Source organism: Anastrepha ludens, chromosome 4, assembly GCF_028408465.1.
Source record: "Anastrepha ludens isolate Willacy chromosome 4, idAnaLude1.1, whole genome shotgun sequence".
In the NCBI taxonomy this organism is placed as follows: domain Eukaryota; kingdom Metazoa; phylum Arthropoda; class Insecta; order Diptera; family Tephritidae; genus Anastrepha; species Anastrepha ludens.
The window spans coordinates 32,195,231-32,209,098 of NC_071500.1; the positions used below are offsets into that span (position 1 = coordinate 32,195,231).

Consider the following 13,868-nt stretch of genomic DNA (forward strand, 5'->3'; position numbering starts at 1 on the left):
AGTGTATCGAGGTCAGAGGGGACTGTTTTGAATAAACTCGAAGTTATCAGAACAAAGTTAGTGTCGTTTCTATTTTAGCTCTGGCTTGTTTATCAAATTGTATATTATCGTGCTGTCTGGTGAACAGACAGGGCTAGGACAACTCCTCTCATCATTCTTAGTATTTTGGTGTACGAGGATAAATGCCTATCTCGATTCCTTACGCCCTCCCATCCAACCATTTTTGTGAACAAAATTATTATACCCGAGGGCATAAGTGAGTGCGGGTATAAAAAAGTCCTAGGTTGTGAAATACTTTTTATCATTATTAAGAAAGTGAGACAGCTTTATTGTGCATTCACAACTTATATACATTCGTCTACATATGTATGTATGTATGTACATATCTGTAATTGTAAACTGGGAGGCATTAAAGAAATGAAATTAACAATGCAAACGATGAAGCTAACAATTGATTTCGTTAATAAGATTTCTTTATGTACGAGCTTTGCAATAAAAACCGGTATTTTGTTATTCTCAGAGTAAGACTTTAAAATATTAATAACATTGTGAGTTGTAGTACACCGAGCAAGAAAATTAGTTCTGATAAAAGTATGATTGGCAAGAGCATACGCGCAATAAGTCCTGAGTTCGATACCCAGTACATAAATTAAATACAAACACGTTTTTTCATTGAGATCCAATTCTGTCACCGAAAAGCTACTCACAAAAACCATCTGATTTTGTATCTACATTTGTAGATTAACAACGAGGCGCCTACCACAAGGTGGACGAGCAGCGCAACCTAAGCAACTACTAAGGTAATTTCTTTATAGCAGCTGATTTGGTTTTTTCTTGCGATTTATTAATTGGAATGTCAAAGTGCCCTGTTTCTTTGTTATTGCCTCTTTTGTTGTTGGTTTAGATTCTCATTGAAATTTTATCCTTGAATGACCAAATTGCAAAAACAAAAAATATGTAAATGCTGAATGAATTATCCTTGGTGAATAAATATCCAAAATTAATCATTCAATTTTGTTTCTGAATAACTTTTTTCATCTTCTTGATCGGCGCGATAACTGCTTACGCGATTTTGGCCGAGTTCAACAAAGCGCGCCAGTCGTTTCTTTCTCGTGCTAACCGGCGCCAATTGGACACGCCAAGTGAAGCCAAGTCCTTCTCTACCTGATCTTTCCAACCCAGAGGAGGCCTTCCTTTTCCTCTACTACCACCAGCTGGTACCGCATCGCATACTTTCAGAGCCGGAGCGTTTGTATCCATTCGGACGACATGACTCAGCCAACGTAGCCGCTGGATCTTTATTCGTTGCGCTATGTCTATGTCGTTGTAAAACTCATACAGCTCATCGTTGCATCGCCTGCGATATTCGCCGTTGCCAACGTGCAAAAGTCCAAAAATCTTACGCAGAATCTTTCTTTCAAACACTCCAAGCGTCGCTTCATCGGATGTTGTCATCGTCCACGCTTCTGCGCCATACGTTAGGACGGGCATGATGAGAGCCTTGTAGAGTGTTAGTTTTGCTCGTCGAGAGAGGACTTTACTACTCAATTGCCTACTTAGTCCAAAGTGGCACTTGTTGGCAAGAGAGATTCTACGTTGGATTTGGTTGGATTTCAAGGGGGGTTACCTTTTATATTTTGCGCCCGATTATGAAAATACAGTAAAATAATAATGCAAATGGCTTTATTGTTTTCACATTTCTGTGCATGAACCAATTTTCAAAACACTTTTGCACCACCGAAGTGGATACTTACGAGTACACAACGAGCTGTTTTAAGGCTTCAACAGCTTCTTCAGGTTCTTCGTAATCTTTCAGTGTACTTTAAATCGATTACAGAGCGGCTTAAAAAAACTGACAGCTGACAGTATTGCACTTACCCTTAAACGCAGGTATTCAAAAGATCTCAATTTCCCAGCCTGGGCAGCACACTTAGGGTGTGTCGAATCTTCTTAGACAGTCGCCAATGACTTGTGATTTTGGTTTTAACATAATAAATTGTGAATTCTTTGTTTACGAAAGAAATAATCCTTTGGTTGTTATAGTATAAAAACATATAATTGCTTCCAAAACAAATACTTCTTAATACTCATTGTAGAATTACTCAGAAAAGTTATCATTATTAGTAGAAAGCCGGTTTTGAAGTGTTCAGGATGGAATTACCGCAGTGAACCAGCGTGCGAAGCTTTTATGAGTTCTCAGTCGCAGCATATCAGCTCACAATTGCATTCAGGTGTTAACTTCCGCCCGAACTGGTGAAGAATTTTCTCGTAGTTCAAAACTAAATTATGTGGCTTAAAAGTGTAATTTTCTACAATATAATAATATTCGGATTAATTGGTAAACAGTGAAATTTTTGGTAGTTAACTGCAGTTAATTAATCCTTTTTATTAGTGCTTTATAATCAATCAACTGAGGGATGCTATTATGCACAATCTTGTTTTACTCCACTCAACTACAGCGGCAGTTTTGTATATGAAGAATATTATAAAACATTTAAGGATGAAGACAAAGCTCTTTGCGGTGGTTTTTGCCAACATAACAGTACATCGCGTTTGCGCTGTTGCGCCTATAGAGCTGAGGTAAATGCAGACAGGATATCTGAGCAAGGTAATGAACAACTTTTCTACTAGAAAATGCAAATTTGTAGGGGAAAAACTGGTCGATACATGTAGAACTCTGCTGAATCTTTAAGCACAGTTTGCCTTTGCCAATTTTATCACTTAAACTTATAAGCGCACTAGATAAACTGGGACCGAATAGTTAGAACTGGGTCAATTTGCTTTACTACCTTAGTCAATTTAGTACTATGTTTTAGTACGAACCAGCATTGACACAAATCTATTACATTCTAATGTCGTCCGAGTTATCATCTTACTAAGCAGGGAATATATTGAAATCGTATTTGCAGATTTTGTAGGGAGGAAGAGGAAACTGTCAAACGCAATAAAATAGAACAAATAGCAAAATCTTTTGGAGAAATTTGGGTTAGAAAAATACTCTGAATCCATGAAAGGAAATACAAATAACTTACAACCTGCAGTGCTAGATCCTCCCATAACAATAATAATGGCAATAATGTCATCTGACAAATTAAATTTTAAATTTGAAAAGGTCGAGCCAAGGAGTACCAGGAGATTTGGTTGCTATTAAAACACTCAGGCTAAAACGCCTATTGTATTTAAAGCTCTGCAAAGGGCCAAGGTCAAGGAGGGAAGGAGAAAAGTATCAGAGAAGAGGTAGGAAAGAATAGAGACAGAGATAGAGATAGTTAGTCCTGTGAGAATTTTCCAGATTCTTTGGCAAATCTGTAAATATCCTCCAGTTTTAGAGAACGAATATTACTCATTCTCATGACATCCGAACCCAAAACTTGTAGCCGTGTTCTAGCAAAGGCAGGACACTCATAGAGAAAGTGCTCAGTGCTATCCGCCTTCTCCAAGCATGACAAGCACATTGGGCCCTCAATGATTCCAATGGGGGTCATATGCTGACCCCATGGGTTGTGTCTTATAATGATACCGACCATCAACCGAACGCCTTTCCTTCCAAGTTTTAGTAGAAAGTTTGACAGTTTTCTGTTCGGACTTGTCAAAAAAGAACTTTGCAGTTGTGCAGCGTTCTAGACCATACCATCGTTCTTTACGTAGATTGCCTACATAATCACTGCTCCAATTCATGATTCCTGCGGAACTGATTCTGATTATTGGCTCTGGCCCCTGTGGGGGCACCTCTAATCCCCGGTTGACCAATTCGTCGGCGATTTCGTTTCCTTGAACACCGGAGTGTCCCGGAACCCATATAAGTACAAGCCTGTTTTGTCTTGCGGCAGAATTGAGCTTCTTCTTACATTCTTGAAGAATCTTTGAGGTTTGTTTCGCGTTCTCTAGGGCCTTCAGTGCAGCCTGACTGTCACTGAAAACTCCAATCTGTTTCCCGCTCCATCTCCTCTCTCACAAATGAATATTTCACAAATTTCATTCAGATATTTTTGGTTTTCTGTTAACATAGAAAATTCAAAACGCCAGAAGAGAAAAAATAAGTCTATTTCAAGTCAGTTTATATATATTTTATAAGTAATGGCATCTGTTTTCCCAATATAGAGCGCGAAGTTTTGATTATTTATTCGCTTTATTTACTTTTTTTATTCTATTTTATTTTTTATTAAAATAATATATAATTCATACAATATAATTTAAAGTTTCATATTTTGCACAAAATTTAAACAAATTTTGAAAATTTTATTGAAATTTAATATTTTAATCAGAATTTTTAGAAAAATTTTAAGTTGTCCTCTTAATTTTGGTAGAATAAAGTTCCAGTTTTAAAGTGGTTCAAAATTCGGGTTGACTTGTGACAGTTCGTTTTTTTTTTTGTGCTTTTTCTTTATGTGCGTTTTTTTTTTTGCTGCCAAAATGCATTTTCATCTAACTCAAATGGATTAGAATATCTTGAAGATCTTTCATGGCATTTATTATACAAAAGCTCTTCAATCTTTTGAAAGCGAAACATTTTTATTAGTTTTCAATATTTAGGCGCTCACTCTGAAGAAAATTTCTTCTCATTTCAATTTGCTTAAATCCAAATGAAGTACCTATCAGCTTGTGGTGAGTTTAAATATAAATCCAGTTTTAAATTAAAACCAGGTTCTAATACGACTTTCATTGAAATAAAATATAGTTTTTCTTAAACCTCTGTTCAAAAATATAGGACTGGTTTATTTTCGACTTATATGACAATGATTTCCCCATAATATTTTGTTTTCTCGAAAAATATCCCTTTATTACATGCCGACATTACCAAAATATTGCCCTACACCCTGTGAAAATTTTGCGTATTTCGTATGAGAAAAATTCAATACTCCCGCAAATTATATATTTAACAATGAAATAATTAAAAATACATACATATATGTATTAAAAACGTCTTCGATTCGGCAATTCTCTGCTCGCTATGTTAAGGCTCTGCCCACTTGACGAAAAATTTGCGTGTAAAACCAACAGTAAAATTATCACGCAAGATTCGCCACTAGCGAGTATGATTATGTGCCTCTTCTTTTCGTCACGCCTTAGCAAGTGACGAATAGATGAAGCAACTGGTAAAAATGAACATACATAACGCGGAAATATAGCTACCTTAAATTACAATACATGTGCTTGCAAGGCAGTGAGTTATACCACTCTAAGAGGTGCAGCCATACTTGCTAGCGGTGAATCTTACTCGATAACTTTGTTGTTGCTTTCGCAAGCACATTTTTCATCACGTTAATCGAGCACTGTGATAGCGAGCGGGTAAAATTGCGAATAGAAGAGGTCTTATACCACAAAAAACTGGTATAACTCATTATTTTCAATACTGTCAGCTCTCTCTCAAGAGCCGTTCATTAGACGACGCTCATTCAAGGAGACTTTAGTTGCTTCAACTTTAGGAATTCTCTTTTGGTGTTGACCGCAGTGAGCACATACTATACTTTGCAATTGTTAATTTTTGGTCTGTCCATTTGAGAATAAGAACGTTGAGAAGAACGAAAACAAAAAGGGGTTGGCAAAGCGCGAGCATCACAAGTAACAAGTTGAAGCAACAAATGTTCCCCTGTATGAACTAATACTCATGAAGTGCTTCCAAGCAAATGTAATTTTTGCAGTTCTTTTCTGGCGCCACCAACATACGTACTGGTATTTATTTATACCAGTCGCTTCATCTAACCGTTCCATGCTAAGGCTTGTCGAATGGACGAGCCCTTAATTTACTTGCCCTCTTAATATTTTAAAAAAATTGAATTTTGCTACAACTATTTTGACGAACTCGTGTATACCTACTCATAGATAAACAAAATTCAGCTGAACAATACTCGCCTCCATATTTTGTATAAAAAATGTCACACATTCGCCTGGTGCGAATAAACAGTTTGAGAAAAGAAAACGTTACCCTATGAATATGCTGAGAAAAAAAAACTAAAACTTTATCGCTCTGAAAAAGGGCGTAAAAAATGCTATGCTATTGCGAGAAAAGAAAACACCATTTGATTACTTGAATTTTGTAAAGTGAAGCTAGTAATGATAAAGTAATCTTACGTTGAAAATCAGGTTCGTTAGCGATTTTTTTTTTTTTGGATTGTGTATAATTAGCGCAATATGACGCCCAGTTCTTGTCGCCTCCTTAAGAAATCGATATCAATGAAGGCGTTAGCACATTAAGGGGCTTCACGCCATTTGCCAAAAAGTATTTTTGCCAAGCGAATCGTAAAATTTAGTTTACGATGTGTGGATTTTGAATAAGGAGACTGGCGCTGGAAAATATTTTATTGTCACCTTCAGTACATATCCGCCTCTATATTTGCAGTGCTCTGTTGTTCGAAACAGTGCTGGAAGACTTCTTTGTCAGCTTCTTCAAGACGTGTAACGTGTTTTCTTTCATAGCTGCAATGGACGTCCTTTTAATTCAAATTTCAATTCAAGAAACAGACAAAAGTCTCATAAGATCGCATGATCCTGCGAATAAATCGATGGTCTAAAACTGAGATGCTGTACTGATTAGAGAAACCTTTTCCGAATGAGCCAAACCAAGGTCAAATGAACCAAAAACAAAAAAAACGAAAAAACTCTAAATCAATGGTTGTGTTTACAGAAATAAAAGATACCTCATTCTAAAGAGAAGGCTTCATATTCAACAGCTCCCGATCGTTGGCGTTTAGGTTAATTTTTCCATGTAGGTTATTACTTTCGTTATTTAATAGCCACATCTCGTATTTTTTGCTTCGATTTCTTTATCGAGTAATTTGTTTTAAGTTTGCAGATATAATCACTTAAAACGTGGCTTCATCATATATGGTAAACTGGCAAAGGCCAATGAATTCCCCTTTATGGTAAGTAATATATAATATAATAATTAAGATATTTAATATGATATGAAATATAGTTTAATAGCAATAATAATAATATATTACGTAATAATTTTAATATTTTAATATTTTCTAATCCAGTAACTAAGCACAGAGAATTATGACTAATTGTGATAATTTATGTTTCATTAATTTCATAAAAATTTAAAAAAAATTCAACAAATTTGCATAAATTTTTCAAACTTTTTAATCAGAATTCTAAAAATTCCGAACAATTTCTAGCAATCATGTAATTAATCTACAGAAGTCTTAGAGTTAGGCAAGTTTTAGCCAAAATTTTATTTAACTTATGCCACCCTACCATACCAGCGTCACGTGTTTCTGATTATCCTAAACTCCAGTTAAGGGAGCATTCCAGTGTAGAGGCATGAATTTAAGGTGTTTTTGCTGGTGCTGTAAATAAAAACCGAAAAATATTTTTACCATCCATTTATTAATCTTTTAACAATACATAAAAAAAATGGGCAAAAATTAAAAACTGACAATTTTATAACTTGTTGAAGTGGGGGCTCCAAAAAAATGGCGCGCTAAACTTGTCATGATTGCAAGCTTTCTAATGATCTGAAACAAAAAAATTAAAAAGATTATTAATTTAGATGAATGCGACTTTCGTACTAACTAAGAAAAAGGATGAAATTGAATGAATACCACAATCGTACTAACTAAGAAAAAGTGAAGAAAAAATTTTTTTTTACTAAATTACGGCTATCAAAAAAATAGTACATTTTACTCTACTTTTTTGAACATTTTATTTTGTTAAAATAATAGTTTGTACGATCGAGTAAAGTATTGAGAAGACTGACACCAAATTTCAAGTGAGTAGATTCAGTAGAACTTGAGATATCATGTCAAACATTTTGATAAATGTAGTTTCGAGAAAAACGCGTTCAAAGTTTTCAGAAAACACGGATCGGAACCGATGCCATGTCACCAAAAAGGACACAACTCATGAAATAATAGAAATTGAAAAAAAATCTCTTAATGGCATACACTTAAATGTCTAAATTTTGAAAATATGCCCGAAAATATGAGTGTGATATTAGTTTTTTTTTTCACATTTATTTGATGAGGCTTCTTTAAAAACTTCCTATGCAGTATGTTGGTAAATTATTAGGTCCAGACTAAAAATTAACGATATGTTAAAAAAATAAAATAAATCGTTAAATCCACGATGCGAATTTTTGAGTTCCAATTGACCAGAAAGAGGGATTATTTAATCTTTAAATTGCATATAATGCATATAAAAACCGAAAAAAAATGATTATTTAAAATATAAACATTTCAATAAAAGCATAAAATACCAAGACTTATTTCACAACCAGCGTATAAAAAATAAGAAGTGTCATCTATGGTTAAAATTAGTTAAACGAGAGCCTGTTTTAAGAACGAGTTACAGGAGGTAGGGATTAAACTTTTTGTTAGGAATAGTTATCGAGCTCAATGAACCTACAGTCTGTGTCAGAATAAAGGAACCGCGATTATTCATGAAGTATAAAAGATATATATTTAAAATTTTTTTACATAAAAGTATGTACAAATCTACGAGTCGCAATTATTCAATGAGCCGTGTTTTCTCCATCGGTGTTGAGTATAGCCTGGCATCTTTTCGGCATGCTTTGAAGCTTTTCTGCGTAGCTCGTCGGCAAAGAGAACCAGACTTTGCGAACTCCCCACACATTTTCAATGCGGTTGCCCGTCTGGGGACTGGGAAGACCAGTCCAATACTGTGACGCCATTTTCTTGTTTTGTTGTTTCTCAATGTGTTTTTATGAGAGCAGTAGTTTCGATGATGCGGGACGGTAGGATATGTTCGCCTCCTTTAGTCGACGTTCGATGGTGTTGATATTCACATCTATTCCCTGATCGTGCTTGGCGTAGTCACAAAGAAAGGTCCCGCTAAAAAAGTTGGACGATCACTTTATTCTGCTTTTTTGTCGGTATTCGCTTCCAGCCGCACTCGGCATAAACATTTTTGTACACTTTATACCGTTGATTCCACATCATAACAAACTTTTTTGATTTTTTAATCACTTTTGCATAATTTCGGCCCTTTTGAATGCGTACATAAATATCCCGCTTCACGTACTTCTCCCTCATTTTTGTTTGGTTGCGTTCTCGGGAAAGTTTCGAACGGCACCAACCTGAGTTAGCACTGGCGTCGTAGCCCTTGAGTGGGACTATTATGCAACAAAAAGCAGAACGAAATATATCTTGAAGTTACAAGAAAAAAAACCGGTTCTTTTCTTCTGACACAGACTGTAAGAAGGAAACTTATGAAAAAATTTCCTGCTCTAATTTATTTTGTATAAGACTGTATAGATATACCGGTTTGGCAGCTTGAATATTTATACCTCTTTCTTACGTAACTTATGTTAAGTCTACGTCGAGAGTAATTACGCTATAAGCACTTGTATAGCCCACTGAATTTTTGTATTTATAATAAAGTGTAAGTTTCAGGTGGCACTAAAATTGCATTAGTTATTGAAACCTTTTTTTGGCATTTTCTCCATATAACGAATGCTCGACTTTTTATATATTGCTAGCAGCATTGCCACATTTTTAATATAAACAGACCACATAACTCCAAGTTTCAACTTTTATACAAAATTAAAAATAACAACCTAAAAATGTTCATTGCAATTTGTTCCATACATAATCGAATGGTCGAACCTTTTTTATATGGCGAACAATACAGAAGATCGACAGAAAAATAAAATTATCAAAAATCAACGTAATTCAAATAATTCAAGTAAGTAATTCATACTAGAACCTAAATCGTTCTTTGTCTGAGCACCCCTCGTCGTGTGAGGTAAAAAAACGTAAGATTTAGCTCAGATATCACCACAGCACTTTGAAGAAACCAAAGTGAGTTAGCAACAACGTCATCAAAAACTCTCCAGAAAATGTTCGGGAATGTGATAGTTCGGGGATGAGTAATCGAACCATCCTTTCAATTTACCTTTTGATAGCACTTTTTTTATTTTGGGAAATATCGTGCGGAATCTATGTCTATCGAAATATGAGTAACTTTTTCCTATACCAAAATAAACTTTGACACATATACTTTTACGTAATAGGAGAAAAGTATTATTTCTCAACACTTTATTTCAGGCGGCGCTGGGATGGCGCGTTAAAGACGAATTCAGTGGGAACTCAACAATAGTCTACAGATGTGGCGGCACTATATATGATCGTGGTTTTGTTATCACTGCGGCTCATTGTTTATATCATTCAAAGTACGTAAAAAATAATGGCTATTTATTTTTTTTTTATTCCTATGATGGAAGATATTTGCCAAATTTAGTGACCTACCCGTTGTGGTACGACCAGGTGGATTCGCTTTAAATGACACCGAGGCATGGGATTTGGATATTGAGGAAGTCATAGAACATCCTGATTATGAATATCCATACGTCTACAACGACATTGCTATTGTACGCTTGAGAACACCATTTTAGTGAGTTACAAAATTATGAATTCTTCTATATACAGTGGCGAACATAAAAATTCAGATAGGGTTGGAAATACCAAATTTTGACTGCCCAAGTTTAAAGCCTGCGAAAAATTAGTGAAGGTGTATGATTTAAAGGTGTGCATTTGGATACATTCTGGTGCAAGTGGGGAAAAATCATTCCAAGACGCGTCACGGAGACAAGCTCGGCGGGGAAATCGCTAGAATAGGTTAAGTTACGGTTTACTGGTTACCACTCTCGTTTAGTAAGTGCAGCCCCATTATGGCAACACTTGTTCGGTTTCAAGAGAGAGCGAGAATTACCAAGTTAAACCACTTCGTCTATCTAATAAAAACTATAATATTGTGGATGGTAGCAGAAATTCAGTCAGCCAGACGCAAGAGTTTTGACAGCGATGACACATTCTGTCAAACACAGGACAGTAGTCTGCTTGAAAGACACTGCAGTAGTGAGGCAACCGTACTGAGTGAATGCCATTGTCGACGGTGTAATTTAGTCACGAGAAATCAGTAAAGATAGCCACTGACCATGGGCCAAGGTCCTTAATGTTATGAAATTTTAGTAGAAAATGTATTATTAAAGCAGAATTCAAGAGCAGTGTAACCTCATTCCCAAGACAGTCGGTTATTTGTTATTCCGTTAACAAATTTATATCAAGCAACATTCCCCAAACACCTATGGGGGATATTTATGCTGCTACAACAACAACAACACCAACAACAGTACCAAACATTTTTGTGTGGCCAAATCTTAAATCTTTCGACTTAGTCGGACTGTGCTGCATTTAGCACGGAGCTCACCATAAATATGTATGGGTAGACGGTCTATTAGAGTCCGAAGTGTCTTGGTGGGGCTCCGTTTTACATTACAGTCAGTATTTTACAATTTTAAATGTAAACTATTCACAGTAAGATTCCAGACTGGAGAAAAGAGGACCCTCCTTGTGGAGTTCCCCTCCCTACGAGCCTAGCAATACTGGTCCCTCCCTCTCCGAGACAATGGGTTTTTCTCAAAAGTAGCCGAACGAATACGAGCCGATCTGGCTCAGCCTAAAAGAAGGCCCTGATTTAAACATACGGCACGGGATTGCTGAAAGCTCCATCCATATCGAGAAAGATATCTAGTGTAAATTCTTCGAAGGTTTTACATTTTGTCTATAATTTCATGTAGAGCTGAGTCCACGGATTACCCTTCAGAGAATGCATTATGGGATGCAATTCGAGTGGAATTGTTTGCGCATGTGGACGTCCTAGATGGAATGCATAAATTTAGAAATTAGTTTCAAAGCTGCCGAAGACACTCTTCATCTTCCATTCCTTAAGCTATTTTGGCTGAGTTTAAAAAAGCGAGCCAATCCTTCCATCGTCATTCTAACAGGCGCCAATTGGGCACACCATGTAAAGCCTAGCTCATCTCCACTTTATCTTTTCAATTAATTGTTCATCTGCTATTACCAGGAGCTACCGCATGAAATACTTTCAGAGCTGGAGCATTTGTATCTAATCGAACGATATGGCAAAACTAACGGAGGTGCTGTAACTTTATACTGAAGACCTGGAATAAGAATTTATACCGGCTTCCATGTCCAAGAATTTATGGTAAAAAGTTTGTCAAGATCTTATAGATGAGTCAAAGGCGCAATTTAAACATAAATTGAACTACGATTGATCCAAATTTAACTTTCTCATTTCTTCGGCATGTAATAAGTGAGGGCAACAAGTGGTGAGTGCCTACTGTGTCGATTTATTGAACGCACCGTTTGGTAATGCGGCAGGCGTTTGGTTTGGTGGTATTTTTCCTATGATTTTGGTGGGCTGTTGAGCCTAATAAATAACAGTACTATAGCTGTACAGTAAACTCCTTTATATACTGACAACTAAATAAGAAAAGTTTCATTCCATCCATTGAAGTGCATTCTTCGCCCAACACCATTAGATTATCTGTCAAGAATAAAACAAAAACAGTAATTTTTAGTGTCCGGATTTGTACGTACACCACTGTAATAGAAATAATATTAATAAAATTTAAAACTTTGCATTTGGAATAAAAATTTCGATTTACTTTCACTCATTTCTAAAAGTGGAAATCCCTTCCATGATGCTCCCGCTTGTCTTTGGGCAGGGCCAAGCTCGACAGAAAATGTTACCGCGATTGGCTACGGGGACACACAATTTGGTATGTATATATACATAAAATCCGCGTTAACGATATCAACTATCCTTTAAAATAATTGCAGGCGGTGTATCCTCGCCCTTATTGATGAAAACCAATTTGGTCACAATCAAGAACAACGAATGCCAATTACACTACGACCCAGACAGTGGTTCATTAACTGATGGAATTATATGGACGCAGATATGTGCGAAAGATCCTGAGAAATTACGTGACACATGTCAAGTAAGATACAGCTATTTTTTGCAATATTTCTAATCGAAGTTCGTATGTTTCTTCGCTTGTTTTACAGGGCGACTCCGGCGGTCCAATAATCAAGTTTGTGCAAAGGGAAGGCCTAGAGTTAATGTCATTCGTTGTTGGTGTCACATCCTTTGGCATTGGTTGTGGCACTGGCATACCAAGTGTTTACACACGTATTTCTGAATATATTGATTGGATTGAACAAGTAACTTATGGGACCGTGTCACAATAGATATTTCCTTAAAACAAATAAAGTAAAAATTTGGAGATATGTAGTTTTAAACAAAATGTTCGGTTACTATGTTCTTTGATGGGATTTGAATGCACAATAATCCAAATTTTGAATTCCTGGATTTGTGTATTTGGGAAATATTGTAAACTTTTTTCCAAAGTCACTCAAACAGTGCCTTTATTGAAAAGAAGTCTAGAACAATCTTTCTAACGACTCGCATTTTTATCTCGGTGTCAGTGACAGTGTGGTGCGGATTTTGGAACGGTAGGAACATACTCCACTGGGTGACAGTTTGAAGCAGATTTCTCCACCCTTCTCTGTACTTCATACAAATCTCTCCATAAGCAAACTGGAGGGGAAATTCTGCCGGACATAGGCACCTCTGTTTTCACCGACGGATAAAAGATGGAATCTCGAGTTGGAGCGGGGGTTTTCTCTAAATCGACCAATATTTAAGTCTACTCTAAACTGTCGAAGACTAGTTGTGTTTTTTGAGCATAGGTCTTTGGGATCCCTAGGCACGTAAAATGCTTAGTAATTTATCGGATCGAGGGAGACATAGATATCTCTTCCGATTGTCAAGCTGTGATCAAGGCCGCGGTTGCGGTCGCTATGTTGAACCAAGAGGAAGCGGTCAACTCCTATAAGGAGGAGATCAAACGACTCGAACGAGCGAGAAACATTTCTCTTATCTGGATTCCCGGGCATAGGAACATAGAGTGAAATGTAATTGTCGATGAGTTTGCATGAAAGGTTTGACAAAACTGGTTTCTGTTCGGTCCCCTTGACCGTTATTAAAGGAAAACTGCAGAGTTTCCTTCTTAAGAAAGCGCAAAACAGATGGAGTTT

General features: G+C 36.4%; 1 protein-coding gene across 1 annotated transcript; it reads left to right on the forward strand.

Annotated features, from left to right (window-relative positions):
* The first annotated feature begins 2,038 nt into the window (after nucleotides 1-2,038).
* LOC128860360 (trypsin-1-like) lies at nucleotides 2,039-13,054 on the forward strand. Its single transcript, XM_054097843.1, has 8 exons — nucleotides 2,039-2,338; nucleotides 2,393-2,608; nucleotides 6,787-6,863; nucleotides 10,011-10,135; nucleotides 10,204-10,356; nucleotides 12,453-12,547; nucleotides 12,609-12,769; nucleotides 12,837-13,054. Exons 1-8 carry the CDS (start codon nucleotides 2,287-2,289, stop codon nucleotides 13,017-13,019), a joined length of 1,062 nt encoding a protein of 353 aa, XP_053953818.1. The 5' UTR covers nucleotides 2,039-2,286; the 3' UTR covers nucleotides 13,020-13,054.
* Nucleotides 13,055-13,868: the final 814 nt, after the last annotated feature.

Bases quoted from the DNA above. Each gene is read 5' to 3' on its own strand.
- LOC128860360 (XM_054097843.1), top strand. From the start codon at position 2,287: ATGTGGCTTAAAAGTGTAATTTTCTACAATATAATAATATTCGGATTA. The intron at 10,136-10,203 runs GTACGTAAAAAA...TGCCAAATTTAG, and splicing joins CATTGTTTATATCATTCAAA to TGACCTACCCGTTGTGGTAC. The intron at 12,548-12,608 runs GTATGTATATAT...AAATAATTGCAG, and splicing joins CTACGGGGACACACAATTTG to GCGGTGTATCCTCGCCCTTA.